The 13,886-nt window shown below is 35.6% G+C and overlaps 1 protein-coding gene across 1 annotated transcript; it reads right to left on the bottom strand.

The window, feature by feature from the left end:
• Positions 1-2,306: 2,306 nt before the first annotated feature.
• On the bottom strand, positions 2,307-12,801 carry r3hdm4 (R3H domain containing 4). The gene is made up of 8 exons (XM_059341886.1): positions 12,613-12,801; positions 10,678-10,835; positions 10,390-10,511; positions 9,408-9,525; positions 9,252-9,337; positions 7,085-7,167; positions 5,582-5,637; positions 2,307-3,827 (listed from the first exon to the last, which is right to left on the bottom strand). Exons 1-8 carry the CDS (start codon positions 12,654-12,656, stop codon positions 3,724-3,726), a joined length of 771 nt encoding a protein of 256 aa, XP_059197869.1. The 5' UTR covers positions 12,657-12,801; the 3' UTR covers positions 2,307-3,723.
• Positions 12,802-13,886: the final 1,085 nt, after the last annotated feature.

The raw sequence follows: 13,886 nt of genomic DNA, 5'->3' as shown, positions 1-13,886 counted from the left end.
CACCACTGTAACATCTACTGCACATACAGTACACCTCCAAACCATAGCACATGTACATTAAGGGTGTAAGATGCATTTAAGTATCATATTATTAGTTATTGAGACACTGTATCGATTCTCAAAAACTATGTTTACATGCAAAGATTCGTACCAGACTGATTGGACACAAAGTAGTGACATCATGTTGGATGTTCCCAAAGTTTTCTCAACAAGGAGGTATGTTGGTATGATTCCTTACCAAAACTTTTGCAGCAGAATTCATAAGTTATCCTATGAAACATGACATGTGACAAGCATTGTTTTGAACACACTGCGGACATGTGACAATCACAAAATATGTGTTTTAAACTCGTTTGTTATGTAAAAAAGAACAGGCTTTAACCCTTTGATGCACAACATGGGTCCAAAATGACCCTCATTCATTCCCTTCATGTTATTTAATGCTGCTGTGTGTTTCTGTGCTCTATCTTTTGATATCAACTTATTTTATGATTGAATATTTCAAGTATTCTTTAAATATCTTGTTTTCGATAACAACAGATCATTATTTACATTTTTCCTCTCATACTTTATGAAGAAAAAAAAGGTTCTGTATTATTACATGGCTAACTACTTGGCTAAGTAGCTTGCTAAGCTAACTACTTAGCCAAGAAGTTAGCTTAGTAGTTAGGTTAGCGATCTACTTAGCTAAAAAATTGATATGTGCCATTTTTGACCCATGTTGTGCATTAGAACAGTAGTGACACAAAAAGGGATTTTAATAAAATATGAATAAAGGAAAACGTAAAATAAGGATGTATGACGATCAAAAACAAACTAATTGAGGAAAACCTGGAATACTGAATGATGAAAATAATTAATTGCAAAGATATAGAACATAAAAACCCTATCACTGGGTCACTTTAGACCATGTTGTGCATCAAAGGGTTAAAACAACTTGTCCTGTGTTCATCAGTCATCAGATATTCCTTCTATGTGGATTATAACAGACATTGTTTGGTCGGCGGACATATTTTAATGGGATACTGATCAATTCTAGCGTATCACTTTTAGGAGGAAAACCTTCAGAACTGATCACTGAAGTTATGATTAATGCAACTGTTCTGATTGCATAAAAAGTCAGTTTTTTGCTCCTGGTGGTGTCTTCTTTATACGATGACATTTTCCTAAAATAATATAAAATTGCAATTTTTAGCCTTGCTTACAATACCTCAATATATTGAACCGTAACCCCTGTATCATGACACGTATCATAATACATAGCCCTAATGTGTATAAGGCTAACATTTAATTGGTGCATGAATCCATGAATAAATCTAAACTAAAAACTAAATGTTTTGAACTAGTTCCTTATCTCACCTTTGATTATTGACCAGGACTAAAATAATCTATTCAGCCAAACTGCAGAAAGTTTAAAACAGGCACACTGAAGTACACTTCCTCACTACTAAGTACTAATGTACTAATAATGTGTTCTGGTGTACTAACAGTAAACGTAGTATGCTAATGGTGTATAATAAGTACCACTAAAGATATACTAACATACAGTAAAGTGTATTTGACCGTCCTATTTCGAGACATTAAGATGCAATTAAATATATTTAAGTACTTTTTTAAAAAATACATTTTATTCCAACTTGAAAATCCTTCCAAATTTAATATAATTAAAATGTATTTTCCACTTATTTAACCTTAGAAATATTTCTAATGTATATTTCAAATAGATTATGATTGTATTGATATTTATACACTTAAATTTTAAGTTGGGTTGAAAAATAAGTGAAAAAATTAAGTGTTTTTTGTACAGTATTAGTAAAAAAAAGTACATTTTATGGGATATTTAAGTACATCCTAATGGCGTTTCAAAAATGTACAGTCAGGCACACTTAATTGTATTTTAGTAGAGTGGTATTAATGTTATATCATAAGGATCATAACTGACTTTTAGAACATTACTTTAGTACATTACATCCCACAAGCTGTTTGCATATTTACATCTTTACCTACAGCGATGAGTGATGTGTCTGTGTGCATATAATGTGGAGAGATTATTAATATTCATGCATCACACCTCGACACCGACACAAATAATCCTACAGGCTAATCCTTCACTCCTCCGTCTTAGCACCTTTAGAAATGAGTTTTCACAGAGCTGACACTATAAAATGACACGTTTCATGTTCATGTTCTATTTTTTTCAGCTTAATATCATATTATCATGTCATTATAGACTCTTGTGAATTTGTGCTTCTTTTAAATTAAGCTTGTTATCTAGTTGTGAATCAGTGGAGGAGGTATGATTAGCAACATAAAGACAGTGACAGATTTATCTGTGTGAGATTTTAATTGAAAGATTCGCTTCACTTTTTTTTTTTGTCACTGAAAAGGCATATTCTATGTTGTCTAAACTTGTATATTTATTCATTTGCACCATGAAAAGCGACCAACGCTTCACTGACGTGTTAATTTACAGCTCATGGATGAATGTTGACATCATGCTGTCACAATGCTAATGATAATCTGCCTTTTTTTGTATTTAAACTGTATCAAAGGTCATTTCCTGTTATTGTAATTTTGTTATTGTGAATTCCACATCACACATAAGGCTGTGAGATACTGTAAGTACATTCTTAAATTTAGGAATCAATAGTGTCCATATTATTAGTATGAAATTAGCTTGGCAAACAGAATGAATTTAATTTATAATGCAGTATGGAAACTGTACTTCATTATGATGACACAAAACTGGATGAAAAACAGATTTCTGCTTTTTTTTGGATGACTGAAAATGTCAGATTTGGTGCAAGAAGAGAAGTTATTTCACCTCAAAAAAAAAAATTCTTCTTAAGACAAATGAGTTGTACTTGTCCAACACATGAACTGGAGCTCAGCTGGGCAAAGAGCTGAACTCCAACCAGAGAAAACTAGTTTACTGTTTTACATCAACACCTCAGTTTACATACCGCCGGGTTGATGACATGTTTATGGAAAACATACACTACCGGTCAAAAGTTTTAGAACACCCCAATTTTTCCAGTTTTTTATTGAAATTCAAGCAGTTCAAGTCAAATGAACAGCTTGAAAGGGTCCAAAGGTAAGTGGTGAACTGCCAGAGGTAAATAAAAAAAGGTAAGCTTAACCAAAACTGGAAAATAATGTACATTTCAGAATTATACAAGTAGGCCTTTTTCAGGGAACAAGAAATGGGTTAACAACTTAACTCTATGGAGTCTTGGGCTATTTTGTCCATTTTTGAATTCTTTTCATGTCTTTGTAAGTCATTTTGTGTCTTTTTTGGTCATTTTGTGACTTTTAGTGTCTTTTTTTAGTCATTTTGTGTCTTTTTTGGTCATTTTGTGACTTTTAGTGTCTTTTTTTAGTCATTTTGTGTCTTTTTTTAATCCTTTAGTCCAACATAAAATGTGATTTTGAATCTTTTTTTTTTACTTTCAAAACACTATCATGCTCAATAAAGAATTTTAAATGTTGCAAATGTGCATTCATTTTAAGTTTAATGTCTCAGTACACTGAGACATTAAACTGCATCATTTTCAATTAAATTCTGGAAAAGTTGGTGTGTTCTAAAACTTTTGACCAGTAGTTATTTCAGCTTTGTTTTCTGATCTTGGCAAACATTATAACCAGACGTCACATACAGATGGAGCTCCTTATCTCCACCTGTTGGAGCTCCGTCCTGCAGTAGAACATGGCGTGGTCCTGATCTCAGCTCATCTGCTCCAGATATGCAGACAGCAGAGTTACAGGAGGCAGAAACTCTTCCTGTTTGTTCATCACTTTAGTCCGACGGGACCCGTTGTAGTCGGTGCCTGAAGGACAAAAATCTCCCTCATGTAACTGGAAACATTAAGGTGGCTGTGTTTGTCCAGCCAAGCTGCATAAATAGGATCATGTGACCATTTATGCTAATTTACAGCTTCATATGTGTATTTTGGGTTTCTAGGAGAACATTTTTACACACTTTATTGTTAAAAAACACTTTATTATATACTCACCCTTTATCTAAAATACTTTATTTTAGCACCTGCCTCTTTAATCCCCCTCCTGAAGAAGCTTAGTGTGCTCTGATTGATTAGTTTCCTGGTCTACCTGATGCAGCAGGAGAACTTTCTGCTGTGAAAAATCTCCAATAAAAGCTTCTAAACCAGAAACGACACAATCAAACATGTTCCAGCAGGAATGTGAGTCTTTGACAGTATCAACACTTAAGATAAAAGGTTTCCCTGATGTTAGCATGTGGCTACATGTAGCACTGTATGTAAAAACTACAGTTATACAACTGGCACACATGACTACAGATACAGATCTGTCACAAGCTGACATCACATCAAGCTGAACTAAGAAAAAATGTTTGAAATGAGTAGAAAGCTATCTAAACATATGTTTTTTGTGACGCAGGATGTTTTGGGTGGCTGTAGCTCTCAGAAGGTCGTTGGTTTGATCCCTGACCATAGCTACATGTTGAAGTTTCCTTTGGCAAAATACTGAATGTATGAATGAATTCAATGTGTGTGTGAACGGGTGAATGAGTGCAGTATGTAATGTAAAGCTCTTTGGATAAAAGTGCTACAGAAGTGCAGTCTATTCACCATGTCACTGCCACTATGTGTTATTTTGCATTTTATTTTGCGTCAACAATAGGTGTTATATAATATATATAATATATATTATAGGTGTTCATTCCACATGTACAGAAGGTCAGTATTTACTGGAACTCCGCTTGTGGAAAACAAAAGCAAAAATATAAATCAAAGTCATGATAAATGTCCATGTGGTGGTTTTACACTCTCTCTGTGTTAATGTAGCATGGAGAAGGAGCTGCCGATATGAAACAGCTGGCTTAGTAAACGCTCCTCCTCATCCTCACAGTTATATCACCTTTAAACGATTCCCCATGACCACTGTTACTACGGAGGGCTTTACACTACTGAGGACGAGGGAAAAGATTTAGGTTGGAACTATTTCAGCTGCTGCAACTCTTCAAATGTTAGTGGAGCATGAAGCTAAGCTAAGCTGGAAATGATGTTAGAACGAGGCTACGTTTGAACTTGATCATAACTGAGATCTTTGCTCATAGAGATTATTATTTATGTTTACCTCCTCATTTTTAACGTTGGCCACATTTACTATAACTGTGACATAAAATAAAATATGTGAACACATAACTGGCCTTCTTTAATACAACAATGTGTGTGCTATGGTATGTCTTAAAACTTTTGATGGTCAATACAACTTAATTTGTGTTTCCTGTTCATATTTTTTCCATTTTATACACCAAAATGATCATCGTCATTGTTTTTCTCTATATTTTGTTATCATCAGGGTGGAAAGAACAGTTCAAACTAACCCACAAGAGATGGTCAATTATATAAAATGTAACTTCTTTAAAATGGAGAATTAATTCACCATAATTGTGACTAAAAATAAGGAAGAAATTAAGAACATAATCTGCTCTGCAGGCCAAAACAGATGGAAAAATAGGAGTCTGAAAAATGGTTTGTTGGAAACATGCTGACTGCTCTAATATTCATGTTTAGTGTGTTTAATGTGTGTTTCCACTCACTTGCACTCACGAGGTCCATGTACTGGCAGATGGAGTGAAGCAGCAGTCTCTCAAAGCTGATTCACAAACAAAAGGAGAAATTACTATCCACTCCTCCTCCTCCTCCTCCTCCTCCTCCTCCTCCTCCTCCTCCTCCTCCTCCTCCTCCTCCTCCTCCTCCTCCTCCTCCTCCTCCTCCTCCTCCTCCTCCTCCTCCTCCAAACAACAATCAACTTTTATCTAGTTTCCCAGCGTAGATCAATACATTTAGTCCATGTCTTTATCCTGTTTTTGTTTGTTGTCTTGTATTTCCTCTCCTCTGTGTGGATCATATAATCTAATATAAACTGGTTTTCCAGGTGGGGAAACATAATCAGGATCCATCAGCCTGAGCTTTTAGCCTCCTGCATGTTAGTCAGGTGGTAAAAACACAGAAGTGTGTTAAAAAACACTAGTGGGTCTACATGATGGAATATATGACGTCCCAATTACAGCTAAAAGTCCCTGTTTTTATGAGAAGGTGGGCCCCAGTTACAGACTATATTGCTTAAGACTCTTATACACTATTATTATCTAAATTGGCCCTTTTTATTTATTCATTTATTTTTATTTTTTTGGAATACAGAACCAGATAAAATATGTGTAATACCCTTTACAGTGCCATTTGTGTGACAGATGAAACCCAATCTCAAGATGTTTTGATTTGTTTTCCTTTGTGATGTTAATTGTTTGTAAATGTGCATAAAGGCAATAAAGTTCAAAAATAAATTAAAAAAACACCAGTGGGTTGCACTGGTGAGGTTGTGTTGTCTCAGGTCCCAGTAAGACAGGAAATAGGATCGAGGAAGCTCAGTTTGAGCGCTACATTACTGAGCCTGAAGGCTGATGAGACGCCAAAACACAGCACGTCTGCTGTTTGTGATAATATGAGACAGGATTTCATGTCATCCTCCTAAATGTTACTACTGGAATCAAATATTTAAGGCCACTGAAATCAGAAAGAAAATCTACTCAGTGGCTACAGAAAGTAAAACATGTCTACATGATGGAATATATGACCAATTACAGCTAAAAGTCCCTGTTTTTATGAGAAGGTGGGCCCCAGTTACACACTATATTGTTTAAGACTCTTATACACTATTATTATCTAAATTAGCCCTTTTTTTAATTAATTTTTTATTTTTTTATTTATTATTATTATTTTTTGGAATACAGAACCAGATAAAATATGTGTAATACCCTTTACAGTGCCATTTGTGTGACAGATGAAACCCAATCTCAAGATGTTTTGATTTGTTTTCCTTTGTGATGTTAATTGTCTGTAAATGTGCATAAAGGCAATAAAGTTCAAAAAAAAAAAAAAGAAAGAAAATCTACGTTGTCATATCTACAACCTAAAAAATATGTGGAAAAAAAAAAAAATGTAAAACCTGTTCTAGAGAGTTTTTGTTGTTGTTGAGGAAATTGAATTAAATGTTTTTTTAAGCCCTGCAGATACACTAAATATAGAAAAAGGATTTCTACCTGCTGAGGTTGGTTTCGTAAACTGAGCGAGGTTCATCCCTGAAGAAGCTCACAAGGTTTTCCTCAAGTACTTCCAGAGTTCCCTGTAAGGAGAAAAAAAACATAACAATTTGATCTCCATAACAATTATGTGTCCTGAAGCATAATTAGTGCTCGAGCCAAATACTGTGGGGCTTTTTGCTGAGTCACTGTCACGGCTAAACCTGTTTGCAAAAATCTAAATCAGCACGTCACTGATTTATAAAGAGCCAAAAATAGACGATGACGTACAGGAGAAGGGAAGAAAAGACGTGTTTGTGTTGGTGACGAAGAGACAAAAAGCTGCTGAAGCCTTTTAGTTTGATGAGGAGAGAAGAGTCAAACACTACTGAGGTCAACATGTGATCCAGTGTTTGGAAGTAACTAGATAAATATAATGTTGTTATGCAGTTAAATTATAAAATACATTTAACTGTAATGTGTTGAGGACACATCTAGAGGTAAGTTACTGTAACTGCATCAGTCAAATTAAAATAAAGTCATCCCGCACTACTACTTTAGGGACTTTTTAGCTGCACTGTCTAGTTTTAACCCTTTATCAGGCGAAGAACCGTATTTGGTAACTTCAGCGGATATCCAAAATAAAAATATTTCGAGAATAAAGTTGCAAATTTACTAGATTAAAGTGGCAGATCTACAAGAAAAAAAGTAGCAGATTTAAGAGATTTAAAGTGGCAAATCTGCGTGGAAAAAAGTCAGATTTACGAGAAAAAAGTGGGTTTAAAGCAACTTTTTTTCTTGCAGATTCACCACTTTAAATCTCTTAAATCTGCGACTTTTTTCGCGCAGATTTGCCACTTTAATCTAGTAAATTTGCAACTTTTTTCTCAACCCCATTTTGATATCCACTGAAGTTACCACATATAGTTCTTGGCCTGATAAAGGGTTAAACAATAGCTAGAGAAATAATCAAAAGCAATCAAATCTATAAATTACAATAATTTGATAATGTACATTAACTTTACATTATTTACATACTCACATTTTAACAGGGTAACTAGTAATTACATTATATATTACATTTAAAAAATAAGCTTCCCAACACTGCAGTTATCATATCACCATATGAACAGAGGATTTAAAGTTGTTGAGGCTCTTGGATCAAACTTTAACTTAAGCCAGTAGTTCTCAACCTTTTTGAGTCGCGACCCCCAATTTAACATGCATGTTGTCCACGACCCCCGCTCACTGAACAGAATCTCACACACACAGTTCAGATCACCCAAAAAAGAAACAAAATGACCAAAAAAAGACACAAAATGATCAAAAAAGACTCAAAATGACCACAAAATGACCAGAGAAGACACAAAATGACCAAGAAGACACAAAATGACCAGAAAAGACACAAAAAAAGACACAAAATGACCCAAAAAGACACAATATGACCCAAAAAAGACACAAAATGACCAAGAAGACACAAAATGACCCAAAAAGACACAAAATGACCCAATAAAGAAACAAAATGACCAAAAAAAGGAAACAAAATGATGAAAAATGACTCAAAATGACCACAAAATGACCAAAACAGACACAAAATGACCAAGAAGACACAAAATGACCCAAAAAAGACACAAAATGACCCAAAAAAGAAACAAAATGACCAAAAAAAGGAAACAAAATGATGAAAAAAGAATCAAAATGACCACAAAATGACCAAAACAGACACAAAATGACCAGAAAAGACACAAAATGACCCAAAAAAGACACAAAATGACCCAAAAAAGAAACAAAATGACCAAAAAAAGGAAACAAAATGATGAAAAAAGACTCAAAATGACCAAAACAGACACAAAATGACTAAGAAGACACAAAATGACCCAAAAAAGACACAAAATGACCCAAAAAAAGACACAAAATGACCCAAAAAATAAACAAAATGACCAAAAAAAAGACATTAAATGACCAAAAAGACTAAAACACATTAACACATGAACACTTTAACACAGTGGAGACAGAGCTGACTTCCAAAATGATTTGGTGACCCCCAGAAATCATCTTGCGACCCCATATTGGGGTCCCGACCCCAAGGTTGAGAATAGCGGACTTAAGCTACGAGGTGATGAGCTAGGAGGTGAATGTGTGGACATAAACTCTGAACATGAACACAGAAACGATGAGCATGACTCACCATGGGGAAGCGTTTGCGTCTGAGCGTGGCCCGCAGCCGGCGGTCGATCCTCAGGAAGCAGTCGTGAGCAGTGAAGGCAGGATTTACTGTGAGGAGAGAGAGACAGTCAGACAGAGAAACAACCAGCCGACCAACAGGCAGAACGGAGACGCTCACCATTCCTCTGGTCTCTAAGGGGCCGGCTGGTGATCTTCCTCTGGGCCTCGTCCTGCTCCAGCAGAGACAGCAGCCGGTCCTGCTCCTCACCAGAGCAGTTCATGAAGTCATCCCACGGCTAAACATCAGGAGGAGGAGAACACACGTTTTATTAGCTGCTTTTAGATTTCATCATGTCAAAAAAATCCACCAAAACTCAATTGTCTTACAAAAAAAAAAAAGTTTTAAGTTTTAAGTTTTTAACTTGACTACTGTAAACCTCCTGACAGGCTGCAAGCCTGCACAATAAAACCTCTTCAGATGATCCAGAACATGGTCCTGGTCTCCAACCAGCCAACAGGTCTCATGTCCCACCGCTGCTCATTGAGCTCCTCTTCTACCTGCTGCAGCATCAGATTCAGATCTCTAATGCTGCTACAGAGTTGTCTCCGGTACTGCTCCTAGCTACCTGAACCTGATTCAGACATATGCTACCTCACCACGCTGAGCTCTTTAAAAAAAAAAACCTTTAAAAACCTCCTGAAGACCTTCATGACACGGAGAGCATCTTCTCTCCTAGACCACACCATAATTCTACTCCTTAACCCATTGAGGCCTAAAACGCCTGTAAAACCTCTGGGCAATTTTAAAATCAGCCCCTAAAACCTGAAGTTTTTCTGGAAATTCAACAGAAGTGTCAACGCTTCTACTAAATAATAGATTTTTCAGCCTCTGTAGCAGATAGAAATGAAATTCAAAAAGTATTTGAGAGCTTATACAAATACTACAAAACGACGTATCCACTTTCCAGGCTTTAATGGGTTAAAGAATCGTCACTAGCACTTATTGATGCACTAACAGCTCTTATTGCACTAAACCTTCATTGTTTGTTTTTATTCTTCCTGTAAGTCTCTTTGGATAAAAGCGCCTAAATGACTAAATGTAAATGTAAAGACCAAGACAGAGCTCACTCCACTCCTGCAGCAGAGTTTAAACATCTCACCTCCCTGTAGTTCCCGTTGGTGCAGGCTTCAGTGAAGATGGACGGGATGGCCGGGTTACTGCCGACTTCCAGCTCATCTATGGAGCACTCATCCCTCTCAAGGAGGTTATTAAGAAAGCGCGCTGAAGGGAGAGATGATAATTAATTTAAACGGTTCATTCTTTGGATAATAAAAACATTTTTTGTCGCATTGTGCAACATAAAAGCTCTTTTCCATCATTAAAGCCACACAGACTCAGTGGATGACAGTATTTTACATTCTGAAGATGTGAAACGATGAGATCTTACTGTTCTCCTGGCGCCGGAGGCTTTTCTTGCCTTTGGCTCGCTGAGTGAGGTCAGAGTTGCGGATGGCTTGATTGATAAAGAACTGCTTCTTCTTACTAGGAGACACTCGCTTGGCTGGAGAGTTGGGCAGGGAGGAGCATTTACGCTCCTCTATCAGGCTGCAGAACACACACAGGATGTTCATTTATAATGGTAGTCACAGAACTTATTATATGAATCACTCAGCTGTGAGTTACACTATAGAACAGCACACTTTCCCCAGTACAAAAGACTTTTGTGTCACCTTAACTTCATCCATTTCAAAGGACTTGCCCTGTTCTTGATTTCTTGTCTGACAATGCTCTTTGTATTCAACATTTTCTTAAACATGAAGCGTTTTAAAGGGTGCAGTATTTGGGGTATGAGGTGGACATTGAGACCGTTTCTCTCCATCTCTTCAAAATATTGTGGTATTTGATTTTCTTCATATCGCCCAGCCTGAGATGAATGCAATGCAGTAGCACTGGGCCGGCTGATATGATGATATATATTGTCAAAATGATATAAAATAAAAAAATATTTTGTACATATTTGTCCATAGTGTTTCTATTGCAGTGTTGAAAAAACAGTGACCAAACTGAGTTAGCAATATATATATATATATATATATATATATATATATATATATATATATATACATGTCTTTGTAAGTCATTTTTGTCTTTTCTTGGTAATTTTGTGTCTTTTTGTGTCTTTTTTTAGTCCTTTAGTCCAACATAAAATGTGATTTTGAATCTTTTTTTTACTTTCAAAAACACTATCATGCTCAATGAAGAATTTTAAATTTTGCAAATGTGCATTAATTTCAGAGTACACTGAGACATTAAACTGCATAATTTTCAATTAAATTCTGGAAAAGTTGGTGTGTTCTAAAACTTTTGACCAGTAGTATGTTCCTTGCACATGGGAGCAAAGCTGCAGCAAATCATGGAAAAATACTTTTTCAACTATGTTATTCATATGCTTAATAGGTTTAACAATGTGTTAATTTATGTAGATTATAACTTTGACTAGTCATTTATTAAATTACCAGAAAACACACTATTTTATGATGTATATCATTCTCATTCAAAATAGAAGATTAACTATTTTTGGAAAAGAAGAAAAAGAAAGACATTTTTGCCATTTTATCTAAGGAAAGGAGAACAATACAGCAGCACTTTCTGGTGCAAGATTCTCCTCTCCTGTAATGTAAATCCTTTCTGTTTTATCTCTGCAGTGTTTAATGGGAGCAGCCTCCTGCAGGAGCTGCAGATGGGAGCAGCCTCCTGCAGGAGGTGCAGGTGCAGATGTAGGTCAGTGGGTCGCCATGTTTATCCTGAGCCCTGCAGGTTGTTAGCAACACTACAGCAACATGATTGAATGTCACCTCTCCCTGTGTTCATAAGGGTTCACCACGACGAGGAATCAAACTATTCCACTTTGCCATGTGAACCTTCACTGACGTTACAATGTAGCCAATCAGTTGGTGTCTTTATACAGTTATTGCAACATTTATAAGTACTCTAACTATCTTCCTCTGCCCTGGGTTAATCCGGAAACCAAAATCTCCACATAATCTGCAAAAAGATGTGTTGTAGGAAGAGCCAGGAGCAGGGATTATCAGATAAAGAGCTGCTGGAAACACCCAGCAGTGATTTAAGAGAGTTTAAAGATATCAGGTCGGCTAGCTGCCAGCTGTTAAAGGCTAACTGAGACAGGGAATTAGACCCAGCTGCCTGTTAAAACCTTCATATTAACCTCAATTAATTAGCATGATTAGCAAGAGAGCTCTTAAAAGGTATAATTTAAAAAAGGTTTTAAGTTCTAGACGTTATTAAACAGCTAATTTAACGGATGTGTAATCTAAGCTAATGCTAACTAGCCTGTTTGACGTAAATGGTCATTTTCACTCACATATAATCCTGTTTTTCTTCATTGTTATTTGTCAAAACGACCATCTTATTCAGCCAAAACAACCGGAAATAAGTCCCGCTGTGGATCTTTAAAGAGAGGTGTAGAAAAATAAATGCAGTCGGGACGAAAAAATAAAAAAGAGGCGAGTTTGTTGGCAGGTTGATGAGAGCAGCTAGCTGTTAGCTTCTCTGATGCTAACTGACAGTAACAAACAGAGAGAGGAGGAGAGACAGAGGTCTCACTCTGATCACTTCTATTAAACCTACATTTAACACAACTGTAATATCACTAGAAACCATAGACTGTATAAATATTATAATATAATATATAATTATAAAAATATAATATAAATAGAAACTAAATAAATAACACAGAGAGAGGAGGAAAGACAGAGGTCTCACTCTGATCACTTCTACTAAACCTACATTAAACACTAAACTAAATAAATAACACAGAGACAAGGAAAGACAGAGGTCTCATAATATAATATATAATTATAAAAATATAATATAAATAGAAACTAAATAAATAACACAGAGAGAGGAGGAAAGACAGAGGTCTCACTCTGATCACTTCTACTAAACTACATTTAACAGAACTGTAATATCACTAGAAACCATAGACTGTATAAATATATATAATATAATATATAATTATAAAAATATAATATAAATAGAAACGAAATAAATAACACAGAGAGAGGAGGAAAGACAGAGGTCTCACTCTGATCACTTCTACTCAGCTACATTTAACAGAACTGTAATATCACTAGAAACTAAATAAATAACACAGTTATTATTTATTTTATTTTCTAATGTCATAGTTTATTTTTATACTTTTATATATTGGAGTTTGTGTCTGTGTCCACTTGACTTTTTGTTCTTTGTATTTTTTTTTTTTTTTTGGGGGGGGGGGGGGGGGGGGGTGAATAGTGGAGATTCTTGATTGAACTTGTAATTATAGTATTGTGCAATAAAGTTTGAAAAAATAAATAAATAAATAAAATAAATAAATAACACAGAGAGAGGAGGAAAGACAGAGGTCTCACTCTGATCACTTCTACTCACCTACATTTAACAGAACTGTAATATCACTAGAAACTAAATAAATAGAAATATTATATGTGGACATTTTATATAGTTATTTCACTGTTAATGTTTACAATTCAGATTTTACATTTTCCCTCGTGATAAACTATCTACAGCAGGGATGGGCAACCTACAATATTTCATCGACACTTCCACAGGGCCACATATAGGACCGTGCATTTAACC

This window comes from Centropristis striata, chromosome 9 (assembly GCF_030273125.1).
Source record: "Centropristis striata isolate RG_2023a ecotype Rhode Island chromosome 9, C.striata_1.0, whole genome shotgun sequence".
NCBI classification, from domain to species: Eukaryota; Metazoa; Chordata; class Actinopteri; order Perciformes; family Serranidae; genus Centropristis; species Centropristis striata.
Note: the sequence above shows the minus strand (reverse complement) of the source record. Positions and strands in the feature narration are given on the sequence as shown.